The 14,178-nt window shown below is 46.0% G+C and overlaps 1 protein-coding gene across 3 annotated transcripts in view; it reads left to right on the top strand.

Annotated features, from left to right (window-relative positions):
* Window positions 1-14,178, top strand: part of SLC4A11 (solute carrier family 4 member 11) — a 98,969-nt gene that overhangs the window by 46,976 nt on the left and 37,815 nt on the right. For all 3 annotated transcript variants that reach the window (XM_051617320.1, XM_051617319.1, XM_051617321.1), the window contains 2 exons: window positions 7,205-7,328; window positions 10,487-10,693. In XM_051617320.1, the coding sequence (XP_051473280.1) occupies window positions 7,205-7,328; window positions 10,487-10,693 (331 nt within the window). The remainder of the gene's footprint in view (window positions 1-7,204; window positions 7,329-10,486; window positions 10,694-14,178) is intronic.

Genomic DNA, 14,178 nt, shown 5'->3' with positions numbered 1-14,178 from the left:
GTAGGACTGACAAGGAAGAGCAGCTCAGATATACAGCTTTGGTAGTGCTGCTTCTGCTTGGATTTCAAGGGGAAATATCAAAGCCCAAATTAGTGTAGAATAAGGAAGGAAAAAGTTGTGTAGGATTTTCAGAGTTGTGCACAGCCTGGCTATGGGAGAACATTTCTCATGGACACAGAAATTTGGTTCCCTCTCTCTTCTGTGCTGGAGAGAGGGCTGTTCTTTCTTATTTGACTTATCCGTGGTGGGGAATACCTAGGGTGAAAGTTATTCTGCTCCTGCTGGAATTGGTGCTTTCCTGCCGGTTTCAGGCCTGTTGAGCAGCCAGCAAGGTAAGATGTACCCAGTGCATCTGGGCTTATAGCTACATGACAGTACAAACCATTGGGGGATTGAAGATCTCAAGGTTTGAATGGTCCACTGAAGTGCAGGACAACAACTGGCTTCTGATTCACTACAGGCTTTAGGGCTTTCTGGTCAAGAGTAACAAAAACCTGATCTTCCTGAAGCCATATCAGGGTACATAAGCTTATGGAAACCTTGAGATTTCTTCATGAAAACTGTGGAGCTGGTAGCAGGACAATACTGCACTAACCAGGTCTTCAGCTCTAGAATAATGGAGGTTGCTAGATCTTTGTGTACATGATGGTTTTCCAACTAAAAGCAAATGTTCAGAGTTACCTTAATCAGTCAAGGACACATTTTCCTACTTTAGCCATGGACACAACTCTCTTTCTTCCATTTGTAGCATTTGGCAGAACAGCAAGACACAAACTGACATGGAAATCTCTTGCTGCTTCACTGTGAAGCTGCTGTTTGATTGTTTCATTAGAGAGCTTGGGATGGGGGATAACCAGGCCTGTCCCAGAACAGGAAGTGCTGGGAGTGCTGAACTCTTATCCTCAGAATTAATTAGTTATTTAGCATGAGGAAGCTTGGCTGGTAGTAGAAGCTTAGGGAGGTACTTTGGTCCCCCTCCAGCATGCAATGACTGCAGCAGTTGTGTGTGCTGCCAGGAGGGTGCCTGCAGTTCCCCGTGAACTACCCAGGTCCACCAGGACCCAGAGCCTGAAGGGAATAAATTGGGTGCTTTGCCTGTCTGGATCAGGAAAGGTGGGGGAAGAAGCCCTTGTGAGAGCTATTTGTTTTGGTGTTGCACAGCTTTGTGGCTCAAAAAGCCCAAGGAAGGGCCCCCTTATCCAATGGAGAGTATAAGAAGTGGCTGTCATCACAAGTCAAGTCCTACCACACCCAATTTTTTTGCTGTCTGACAAACAGATGCAAATGCCTTTTTAATTTTATTCTTCTTTCATGGAGTAAAGGATCCCTAATGCTAAGAGTGTTCAAGTAACCATGACTGCTGGTGGATCTCTCTCCTTGCTGTGCCCCTAAGAGAAGCACCAGCTGTGTGGGTTATTGAACCCCTGAGCTGTGTGGAATTCCCCAGGCATCACAACTTCCAGGCTGTATTCTTCTTGCCAGGTGACAGATACTGCTGCTTTCATCCAAAGCTGAATCCTTAGAAAAACATGAAACCAAGCTGCTTCGTAGCCTGGATTGGGCAGTTGAAGAGCAGTTTCCTTTGGCTGCATTGATAAGGCACATGGATTGGTGAAGGACTTATTTTCAGTGCATTCAACTGATTAGCTAAAGCTGTTTTAACAGGCAAAGCAGAGGGGGAAAAAAGCCTCTCTGCAAGCAAAGAGTGGTTTGTGTGCTCTGTGTTGCTATAAAATTGCTTACTCTGATATAGCATGTCACTGCAGTGGTGAGTAGAGGAGTTTAACTCAGATAAACCCAAGTAGCCCTTCACAACCAGGCATTGTGAGGTTGTTTTGGATATCAAGCAGGAGTACTGTTCACATAGAGTGAAGTTTAAGAGTGGGAACTTGCCAGTTTAAATGTATAAATGATGGGTTTATGAAACATGTGACTGATGGACCTCTCAGCAGAAGTAACTCAAAAGCTATTTCATGTGTTTAAGGATCTGCTCAGACCCAGAGGTTTGTGTGTCTGTAGCAAGACCACGTTGGTTCTGATTTTAGCTGTTGAATAGATTTCAAATAGGGATGATTCAGTTACTGTTTATTCCTCAGAATAGTGCCCCTTCTTCCAAAGAGCTAAATAGGATGCTCTGAAATTAAACAGTTTAATTTAACAGTGTTTAAAACAAATATTATCCTTTGGAGGAATGATTACAATATTTGGAGTCTTGTAAACAAGAAGCCTCTTTTCTCTAGCATTTAAACTCATCCTCTCTCCAGTGCTCTTTGAGTTCAAAGAACTGATTAATTTTCCTTTAAGTGCCTAGCCACCCTTGGTGGGCTGCCCCAGGTAGTGCTGGAGAGCTGAAGCTCTTGCAGGTGCTGTGTTACGAGAAGGAGTTCTCAAATTCAAACCCTTCCATTAGGTATTAGGGTCCCAAAGGAGATCTCTTGGAAAGAAGGCTAACTCGTTTCAGTGCCTGCAGCATGTGGACAGGGAAGAGAAGATGTCTCCTCCTGCATTGACCCGGTGATTGATGAACTGCTGGAGAGGATGGGTCTTTCTGGAGGCCAGCAAAGTGCATTCACCAGTCCACAGTGATACCCAGCTTGGAGCTGCTTGGTTGCTGAAAACAACCCAGTGCCAAGCTGTGGGTGAGCTGGCTCACTGGTCACCAGCTTCATTCCTCTCTTGCAAATTCTGGTTTCTGAAAGCTTGAGCCTGGAGCTGCTCCACAGAGGAAGATTTATTTGCAGTGGATGAGAACAAGAAGTGTCATTGTTGCTCTGCATCAGGACAGGAAAAGGCTGGCTAGCTGATTACCTCTGCTGGGCACTTTTTCTTACTGCAGGGGATAATTTGTTTCTGAATTAACTTCCTTTCTTGCCCTGTTTAAAGAGGGTTTGTGTTTCTCTTGGGTCTCCATAGTTTGACCCTTTTTATGATTTGTTTGGGAAATGTGTTATTACTCTGATAACATCTTGGGCGTGGGGCAGACCTGCGGCGTGTGTGACTCGGTGCATCCGTGGGTTTGGTGGATCCTTGCCAGTTCTCACCATCCCAGTGCCACGCTCAGCCCCACTAGATACACAGCCTGGGAAGAGAGGAGGGACAGCAAGGCAGGAATGTGTGCTATAATTTAAATGCTCTTTTTATGAGCTCAATTATTTTGGAGGAGCAAGATAAAATTGCTGAGAACACAACCTGGCATCTCATTAAATCATTGCCCAGTGTTTCCTTGTGTGACTAATTCTGGGTGAAAATAGATTTTTTCAGCTTCTTGGCCAAACCAAAAGAGAATCAAATTTAGCTCAGCCCAAACCAAAAGAGAGCTTGAAAGCTTTGGCCAAACCAGACTTGACTTAGAGTCAGCTGAAACTGTCTTGCTAGTTCTTAGGTTTTGTTGGGCTTTGGCTATTTACCCTTCAGTGTTTTTTTTTTCTTAGTGGGAATTTTTTAAAGTGCTACTTGAAAGAAGTTGCTTCATTTTGGAAGTGGCTCTCTTCTTCCTCTGTGCTGAGTTTTACCTGCAGTCTTGCATAACTTGAGATTTCTCCATGTGAACCGAATAACTTTTGTCTTTTACAAATATTTACCCTAGTCTAGTAGGGACTGCAGTTTTGGTTTGTATTTGTATCTAGATTCTGGAATTAAAACAAAAGTGGGAACTGTAAGTGCTACACTAGAGAGTAGGATTTGAGTCAGCTAAATAATGGCTTAAATTAAAAGAAAAGCTTGAGATGCTGAATGATCAATTGGCAAAAGTGGTTTGGCCTCGTAGTAAAATTACTGAGACACCACATTTGGGGTTTTTTTCCTCCCAAATAGCTATAGCATAGCAAGACCAGGCTCAGTGCAGATGAGACTGCACAAAGGCAGTGTTTCTCCCCTCAGGTGCATCAGACCATCTCTGGTACCTGTTTAAATCTGGTTTTACTCTGGTTTACCCTCACTAAACCAACTCAGCCTGTCTTACTGACTTAACTTGTGTCCATACATTGACCTAAACTAGGCTGAAAATTCCTCATTCCGTTTTTTCTGGTGTGATACTGGGATTCAGATAAACATCTGTGTCAGTAGAAGGTTTTTACAGAAGAGTTGGAAGAAATTGTCTCATAGGTGTGAAGAGTCTCAAACTCCAGCACTGAGGATAAAACAAGTTCAGATAAAAATGGGTGAGGGTGCCAGTGGGTTTCTTGGTGTCTTGTGAATGTGCTCAGTGTTGCTAAATCTTCCAGTACTGCCTAGTGGCTGGAACTTACGAAGTTCCATTGCAATATGAGGAAAACCTTCTTTACAGTGAGGGTGACAGAGCCTGGAACAGGTTGCCCGGAGGGGTTGTGGGGTCACCTTCTCTGGAGACATTCAAAACCTGCCTGGATGAAGTCCTGTGGAATGTGTTCCAGGCCATCCTGCTTTAGTGGGGGAGTTGGACTAGATGACCTCTAGAAGTCCCTTCCAACCCTGACAATTATGTAGTTCTGTGATCCTCTTGTTGCACACTTCCCCAGTCCCCCAAGGTAAGGAAATGGTGGACTTCTGATTTAGAGAAACACAAGGTCTTGGCGTGGCTGCCAGGAAAATTATCTTGTATGTGAAAGTGATCCAGTAGTGAACAGCAGCCTCTTAGAGTCAAGTTTCCCCTCTGTACCCAGTAAGCTCATGAGCTGAGGTGATGTTGTAGTCCTGTGGACTGGCACTGTTGGCAGGACTGTCATCTCTGGAACGTGTGGCCTTGGAAGCAAGCTCCTGGAGCTAGAACATAACCCTGTGATTTCAGGGAGAAGGCTAGCTGCAGGAGAACATGCAGCTTGCTTAGTTAGTATACTATATAACAGATTTTTTCGAATAATTTGCATTGACTTCACATCTTGTAGCTAGGGGAGCAAGGCTCCTGCATGGTGGCTTTCCTGCCTCAGGTAGGAACAAGCTGAAGTTCTGGGGTTTTATGAGGTTCCAGTTCTTGGATTGGGGGGTTGGAGCAGGCAAGCAGGTACTGCTGAGCAGCACATCTGAGAGGTGGCTGGTAACTCATACCTCCACAACACCTATAAACACCTATAAACTGCTGTTCATGTGCATGGCTTGGTGTCCTCCCCCACTTCAGGCACCAGGTGTGTGTGCTGGTGTGATCAGCCCTTGCCCTGTAATAGATGTTCTCTGGTCATGCTTTGTACTTCAGTAGTTCTTGTGAGGTCTTGCCTGATAGAGCTGGTGGGAAAGGGATGATGTCTGGAAAGTGTCAGTACAGCTCTGTGAGCCATAGGTATCTGATACCTGCTTTTGGCCATCTCTGAAGTAGAAATGATGTTCAAAATACCCAGAAAGCCTTCCTTCTCAAAACAAATTAATCTGTGGAGCTCAACATCTGAGGGACAAAGACTCTGAGAATGGAGCACAAAATAAGGGCAATTTTTGCTAATAATGCATTAACCACTCAATGCTGATGACCAGTTCAGGTGGGTAGGGAGAGAACTGAAGTTGTTGGACCACTTGAAGGTCCTCCTGTTAGTACGAAGCCTGGTGTTCATGTATCTTTTCTATTGGCTTGTTGAATTGTAACACAAGGAGACTTGTATGCTGACCAGCCACAACAGGATTGCTACTGAGGGCTTGGATTTGCTTGGGAGAACCAGTGTTGTCTGGGCACACTTGACCCCTTGGGAGGATAGGACAAGGATTGTTGGAGATCCAAACTGGATGTTTAGCTGGGAGGATAGCTTGCACTCTTAATTTAGAAAAGATGTGTTCTTAACTTTAGGACCTGCCTTGGTCTTTGTCTTTTCCAAAGCTGATTTGAGTAGAAAAACGACGGGGCTGTGGTGGAGAGGAGTTAGGAAAGAAATGAAATACTGTCATCTTCCTCATGACCTGTATTGTTCTAATTAAGCTGTTTGGTTGCTCTCAGACAAGTGCCTTTGTCAGATTAATTGGTGTAAATAGGCTGCTTCCCATCTGTGATCAGGAAGTCAAACCCAACAAGAAAACACTCGGTGGTGTGATTTTGTTTGCAAGTGAAGAAGTGAATAGAACATGCTCCTGACTAAGTACATCTCCAGGCAAAGATCTTCAGGAGCCCTTACTGGAACAATCTTCAGGGCATGTGGGTGTGAGGCTATGTGTTAATAGGGAAGAAATGGGCAAGGATCATGGAAGAGAAGTTTAAAGAGGTGATTTAAGGACTGTGATAGACCCTTGTTAGATGAATAAAAGAAAGCAACCAGTGACTTGGAACCAGAGGAAAAAATAAATCATTCTGAGGTAGGAAAACACACTTCCATACTTTTTCTGGTGTCAGTAGGCACAACCTCTCTGTATCTCATCAGTGCTGTTCAGAGGAGTTGAAAAGTAGTAGGTGGCTTTAAAGGGAACAGGAGAGCTGCTGTCCAGGCTGGTGTTAACCTTTTCCTGGAAATGCACCAAGCCACTTGGCTGCTTTGTCAGAATTTCTCAGCAGAAAGAATGTCTACCCGGATCACAGCTCTGGTTAAATATCCCAGGGTGGAGACAGGCCTGGTCTTCTGTGGCTTCCCCAGCTGATCTCCGTTTCAAACAACATGTTGCTAGTCTTTGTTACAGGGGTCAAACAGCCACCACATGCCTAGAAGGGCTGGCTGGATTGCAGGCAAGGATTTCCCTCTGAGCAGTCATCCTGCTACAGCCTCTGTAGATCTTGAGCAAGGAGGTCAGCTTGGTTTCTGTAACACACCTGTACCAGAAAGGGGAAAAATACCAGCTGAGAGCAAACAGGAAAAGTCATTCAACCAGAGAGAGATCTGCCCACTGCAAAGAAGGGGAAATATCTTGGTTTGGCATCTTGCCTAGTGCTTCTAAAAGTACTTTGGAAGATCAGGTGAAATGAAAAGTTTAAACTGCTTTCCAGTAATGCAGGTGCTGGGTTTTTCCTAAGCTTCTGTAGCACTGCAAGTAGCAGGTAAGCTGCATTCTGTCTTTTGATTTCTTGGCTGTGAAAAAGCAGGTGGGGAAGAGGGACAATGCACCTTGATATCTTGACAGTTATTTCCCCTAAAAACATGGATGTCGAACCCTACAGAAGAGTTAGCGCCATTGGGCTAACGGTAACTTAAAATCACTCTTTAAAACTTCAGAAGGGAGCCCTTCACAACAGAAAAACACTTTGGATTTCTCAGAGTTGAATTGTGTCCTGATAAGCCTTGCACACTAAGAGTCATAGTAACAATGCCACCTTCCTTGACAGTTGCACTATAAAGACCCTTCAGCGACGTCACGTTTGCATCAGCCGCCTGGAGAGGCCTCAGAACTGGGGTGAAAACTCCTGTGAAGTGAGATTTGTGATATTAGTCCTGGCTCCTCCTAAAATGGTGAGTATGACTCTTTTGCTTGGCTGCTTCAGTGGGTTCTCCCAAGATCTCTTCTCCTTGTTCTCCTCCTCCTGGGGTCAATGACAACATTCTTAAAATACAAAGGGTTGTGAAAACGCTTGAGATCTGAGGTCTGGGTTGACTGTCAGCAAACTCTCTTGGTGGGACTGACAGTTACACTGCAGATGTGGTTGCAGCAGCTGTAGTTGGACAGATGTAGCCAAGAGGAAGGTGTAGTTGTGTGAGCTTTATGGTAGCATGGGTGAGACTGTGTATGAACTGGGGTGCTTGTAAGGTCAGATTGTCATGAGGTCCTCTGGGGTGTGTTTTTTAGCACTCAAAGCAGCATGGTTAAAGCTTGCTTAAGTGTACTTACTGGTTCTTTGGTGTAGGCAAGGCCAACAAGTGACCTAGTAGTACACATGAACCACATCATCATGGGGCATCAAAGTCCATTGGGGATCACTGTCCTGGCTTCCTAGAAAGCACTGGCTTGATCAAGATGATGTGTTTTCTAGCTAATGGTGGAACGGTTCAAAGCTCAGGACCTTTTCACACTCAGACTGGCTGTTTGCACCTCGAGGCTAACAGGTCTGTGCTTCAGGGAGGTGCTGGGGACCTTGTCTGTAATGGGACATATCCTGATTCAGTTTCCTGCTCTACCATGTGATCTGTGTGACCTTGGGACCTTCTAGTCTGGTCTGGTCTCTCTCCTCCTCCCTTCCACCACCACCCTTGTTTAAATGGGAATACTGGTGTTTCCTTATTTCCCAGGATTTCTGGCAGATCTTTTCCCAGCTGAGCAGTTCAAGGCTTTTTTGGCATAGATCTCCAACCCAACAGGCTGAAAACATATTGATGCTCCTCATGAAAAGCAGCAGGCAAACCACTGAACCCGTGCACCTTTGCATTGATCTCTCTCTCATTGTGTGGCAGTTTGCTTATCTCCAGCCAGCTACGTGCAAAGCACCCAGCAAACGGCTCTGCATCCGCTTGGATCCTGAAAGTTTGCCATTCCAATGGACAGCATCAAATTAAGGAAACAGACTGGAGGCCAAGCAGAGCTGCAGTTGCCAATATGCTTTTTATTTTAAATGAGTTGATCCAGCCAGCTCAAAGGACGCATTTCTGGTACAGCAGTTAAAATAATTAACCTGCTGACAGTAACGGATTAAATGAGTCTTGCTGGGGGGGCAGGGAGGGAAAGCTCAGAAAATGGGCATCTGTTGTGCTGTAGGGTGGAAAAAACTTAGGTTCTCGTGCAAATCTTTGCACTCTTTTTCAACAGTTCATCTCTCAGGGAAAGCAAAGAAAGGGAACAGCTTTGGGCAGCTGGAAGTAACCCCTGGCAGCATCCAGCCTGAGGACCCTGCTGCTTCTTAGAGGTGAAAGGAGAAGCCTCCTCTGTGCTGGCAAATCCAGGCTGGTTCAGTCTGAAAGCACCAAGCTTGCAAACCATAAAAGCAATTCCCAGAGCAGATTTCCCTTCACTTAAATCCAACACCTTCCCTGGAAACTTAAATTGAACGTGTCCTAGCAAGCATGTCTGAAGGGGCATTCTTTGTGTTGGAGAGAGGGTGACAGAGGACAGGGAGAGGCAGGCCGGTGTGAGTGATGACTTTGGGACTAGTGCAGTGCCACCCACATGTCTGTGCTTTGTTATGAATCATGGAAACTAACTCAGATCAATCACATATGCTCACTGCTACTTTTCACAGTAATGTAGAAGAGCCTGGAAGCTGCCCAAAGGAGGGTGGTTGTTTGGGTGTCTTTAGCAGCTGCTGCATGTGATCCTAGAATCATGGAATGGTTTGGGTTGGAGGGACCTTAAAGAACATCTAGTCCCAACCCTCCTGCATGGGCAGGGACTCCTACCACCAGCCCAGGTTGCTCCAAGCCCCATCCAACCTGCCCATCAACACTGCCAGGGATGGGGCAGCCACAGCTTCCCTGGGCAACCTGGGCCAGGGTCTCACCTCCCTCACAGCAAAGAATTTCTTTCTGATGTCTGACCTAACTCCTCCCCTCTTCCACTTTAAAGCCATTACACCCTCATTCTACCACTCCTAGCCTTTCTAACAAGCATTATGTGTCCACCAATAATTTTAAATTGAACCTCAATGAAGAGAAGTGTTTGGTGACTCTGGGTACCAGAGAAGCTGATAGATGAGTGTTGACTGTAGCTAGGGCAGGGGGGTAAAAACTTTGCATCAAAAGGAGTTCCAAATGAGCTATGACTCTGCAGAACTTTACCTTGGCAAGTCTGACCAAGGTGGTACAAGCAGGTGAGCAGGTCAGGATTTGCAGAGCTTGGATTTGGTTGATGTGTGCAGGGATGAGGAGCTCGGTCTCCTTTACTGTTGCCTTTGTTTCTTATTTCTGAGGTGTTTGGAGCAGCAGGAAAGTGAGCTTGGACATTCTTGAAGTTGGACCCTCAAAGATCAGGCCTGTGGCTCACAGAAAAGTTAACATTGGCAAATAGACACTTGTTCTCATATATTTGGGAGTTTCCTGTCCCTTCCAGGCAGTTGGTGAAGATGGACACTGCTGCATGTGTGTATGCTCAGCTGCTGGTTTCTTGTGCTTTTTTCTGTGCCTGTAGTTACTTCAGCTGAGAGACCTAACTCTCTACTTGTGCTGCCAGGATTGCCCCAGAGAGGCCAGCTGAATTGAGTTTTGATGCCTGGAAAATAGGAAGCTGATGAAGCAGTTGTGCATAATAATCTCAGTCTTCCAGAAAAGACTTCAAGACATTCCTCCCTGCAGGACCCTTGACTACAGTGTCTTTCTACCCCCTTAGTAGTAATGCTGAGATGCTGTAGGATAGCTAAGACTCTTTAGTGTTAGCAGCCTTACCAGGGATAAAATGCATTCTCAGCATGATTCAGCTTTGGATCCAGTCCTGGGAATTTGATTAAGACTGATCAGTGCTTCTGGTCAGGCCCTGTATGTTGATGCCTTCAGAGGATCCTGGGGGTGTTGGTGCGTTCATCTGCAACAATTTCCACATGTGCCCTTCTCCATCTGGGGTCTTAGAAGCCAGGCAGTTTGCTCTTAACATGGACCCCAGGGGAGTCAGTCAGTGGTTTTACCTTTCAGAAGTGAAAGAAAATAGTTTTATGTGGGTTTTCATGTCTCTTTTTTTCTTCCCTGCTCAGAAAAGCACCAAGACAGCCACAGAAGTGGGCAGGACCTTTGCCACAATGTTTTCGGACATAACCTTTCGGCAGAAGCTCCTTGAAACCAAAACAGAAGAGGAGTTCAAGGAAGCCTTAGTTCACCAACGCCACTTGTTGACAATGGTGAACCAGAGACCCTCAACCGTGAGCGATGAGCACAAGCCCAATACTCCTAAACCACTCCAGGTAAGACTAGCCAACACCACCATGCTCCAGTGATCTTCAGATGCATCAATGCAAGGGGGTTTGGGTGAAGAGGCGAAGCTCTCGTGCTGCTTGCCATGTTGGGCTCTCTCCTAGCAAGCTCCCAGCACTGAGCTGTCTACCACTGGCTGCTGTGTGTACATCCACCTTCCTCAGCTCCTGCTGTGAATCTAAAAAAACCAAGTACTTCAAAGAGGCAGGTGCTGAAGGGATGCAGAGCACTAGGGCGTTGAAATTGCTGCAGGACTTTGATTCCAGATGCTTAGTCAGGGATGGGATTAATGGATCACTGTGCCTTGTCAGTCCAATGTACTTAATCCCTACAATCAAAAGTCTCTGAAGGAAGCTGCTGCTTGTCTTTCCTGCAGCCAAAAGACTACTTGGCCATCCCTGCATGGTAATTTCACTTAAAAGTTGCCTGTCAGTGTTTGGCCTGACTTCTCACTGTTTGATCTGTAGCTCTGTAAAACGTTACTTGCTTTGTACTTTCAAGTTGGAGGGAAATGCTGTAACTCAGCTTTCTTTTCTGGAATTTCCTGTGTATTGGTCATCACTTTGCTTTTCCGTTCAGAAATCCATTCTTTAACTAGACAGCATACCTGAAAAACAATCTGTGCCATCTCTAGCTTGCTGCTCCTGTCTCTGAATTACAAATAACCTTAAAGCTCTGGGTTGCTCCCAGTGCAGAAGCTGGTTGACTTATCACTTTTTCTCTTGGAAGAGACTGAGGGGGTTTTGATCTGCACATCTGGAAATAAGCAAAGCTCATGTTTTTCCTGCATAATCCCCTTGCTTATAGGTAGTGCTTTGAACTTTCCTAGACCCCATACCTGCTCTTAAGTTTGCAGAACAAGTCCTGAAACCCTCTCTAAACCTAGGTCATTCAGAGTGGTGGTATTTGGAGTAGATGCAGTAATGTAATTTTGGTAAAAGAGGTTTAACCTTTTGCACTTGGTCTTTCTAAGGAGTTTTGGGGTGAAGTGTCTGGCTGTCCTTTGTGAAAACCAGTCCTTTTTAAATGTCTGTAGAGGAGTTTCTGCTCTGTGGTTTGGTGAGCAGGAGGGCTGGGTGCAACATGGAGTTTGTAGGTGTTGACCTTGAGAAGGAGTGGTTCCTACCTGCCTCTGGGCAGGCAGCCTTGGCCAGGCTGACTTTGAACAGCTCTGAGCTGGTGATGCAGATAGTGATACTTGTTTCTTTAGTGCTTGCTCTTGGTGTTGACCATTCTTGGTCTCTCAGAAGTCACAGCCTGTGTAGTAGTAACTCTTTCTCATGTCTTGTGGAAGAAGTTGTTTCCCACCCCACCTTAGTAGACCTTAACAGTTGGGATGGAGAGTTCTTTTCCTGTCAAGGAAAGATTTGCCTGGAGAAGTGAGGTTGATTTGAGATCACAGCCTACATTCCTCTGTTCCTGTAAGACTCATCTCCAGCGACATCTCCTCCCCCTCTGCTGACCTGTGCAATAGCCTTCTGGAAAAGAAGCCTTTCATATGAGCACAAAATAGTGTGAGACCAGGGATGTCATTTCAACCTGTGAACCACCCCTAGTGAATTAAACACCCTAATCTGGAGTCCCGGTATTATTACAACTGAGCCCTCAGGAGGGGACAGGAAGAGAAGGTCCCCTGGTAGCATAAAAACCTGCCTCCCTTCTTCCTTTGGTCCTGCACTGATGGAGGACAAATGGGCCTCAGGTCCTCTGTGGGATTTTTGCAAGTGCTCATTTTTACCTCTGCTAAATGCCAAAGGGGAGATGACAGTTGCCCACCATGCTGTGCCTCCAGTCAGTTTGCTTTGGCTCATCTCAGGGCATTATTTAGGCAAGGCTACATACTCAGTCACAATTAAGTCAACTTGAAATCCTCTTTTTCACTGAGGCATCTAGTCATGGTTTTGCTGATGAAGGAGCCCCTAAGATTTGTGATGCTTTCTGGCTGGGCTTTTGTCTGATACCTGTGTGGGTTTGCTGAGAGGGCTGGGCTGTGTCAACTCTTCATGGGCAGGGTGAAGGATAGTGTGTGTCCCTGGTCTGTGTAGCCCCCCCAGTTCTTCAGAGGAGGATTGAGAAAGGATTTGTTTTGTTGGAGCAGGTATTTTCTGTTTGACTGTGTAACTCATCGTGCTGATTTAGCCCCTAACCCAAATAATGACCATTTATGGCAAGAGACTTGGAGGGATTTGTAAAATGTAAAGTAGAAAATTGAAGATCTTTGTGTGCTCCTTTTTGCTGCTCTTTCCCTCCTCATGTATTAGGAGCAACATGGGCAAAGCACTGGAAGGACTTGCAGAAGAGAACAGGAGACTAAAGGAAGATTTGCTGCTGGGTATTTGAGCTGTGGTTCCTAAAGGCTAATAGATCTTCAGCTTGGTGGGGGATGCAGCTCTGGGAAAGCAAGGCCTTCTGAATAAGGCCACCTAGTGCTAGGATGTTAAATCAAAAAGTTGACAGGGCCATGAGAGAGGTGCCACCACGAGCAGGAGTGGAAAGCCAATGGGTTGGCCAAGCTTGACCCACCGAAGGAGAAAGAAGCAGGGAATTGCAGTCCAAGAAATTCCCAGCACCAGAGTGTATGTGGAAGCAAGTGAAAAAGGGGCAAGAATGAAGTGTCAGCATTGTCCTTCCCAAGATTTTTGGAAACCTCATGAGTTGTGAGCTCAGAAGATGGCAGGAGGTAAAAGCTAGGCTGAAACATGTCTGGAGCAGAGTGAGATGGTGAAGATGCATGGTGGTTAGGTTGGGGGATAAAAGTAAAACCCAAAAGGGCAGTAACTTCAGAGGTCACTAAGCTTGGTCTCTTCTCTCCTCAGTGCAGCCCAAGTTGAGTATGAGGTTAGTGGGGCAGAGAGGAAAGTAGGAGGAGGATTAACTATACAGAAAAAATACCTTTCCTCCTGTGTAGCCATTGACGAGATTTAGCCTGACATCCCCGTGCCCCACCCTAGGCTGGACTTCCAGGCATGCAAGAAATAAATGCCTGAAGGAATCAGGGGTGTCAGACATAGGCCCTTGCCTCCCCTTCTTTCAAATTTGCCTCAATGTGCCATGTGGGCCAAGAATCACAGAATCATTGGGGTTGGAAAAGACCTTCAAGATCAACAGTCAGCCCTATACCCCTGGGACCACTAAACCGTCTCCCTCAGCACCATGTCCACCCATTTTTTTAACACCTCCAGGGATGGTGCCTTCACCACCTCCCTGGACAGCCTGTTGCAATGCCTCACCACTCTTTCTGTGAGTAAACTGTTGCCAATATCCAATCTGAACCTCCCTGGCACAACAGGACCCCGTTGCCTCTTGTCCTATTGCTGGTCACTGGGGAGAAGAGCCCAACACCCACCTCACCACAGCCACCTTTCAGGCAGTTGTGGAGAGCAATGAGGTCTCCCCTCAGCCTCCTCTTCTCCAGGCTGAACAGCCCCAGCTCCTAAGAGGTTGGGCAGTGCTTTTCTTCACACTCACCCCTGCA

Source organism: Apus apus, chromosome 4, assembly GCF_020740795.1.
Source record: "Apus apus isolate bApuApu2 chromosome 4, bApuApu2.pri.cur, whole genome shotgun sequence".
In the NCBI taxonomy this organism is placed as follows: Eukaryota; Metazoa; Chordata; class Aves; order Apodiformes; family Apodidae; genus Apus; species Apus apus.
Note: the sequence above shows the minus strand (reverse complement) of the source record. Positions and strands in the feature narration are given on the sequence as shown.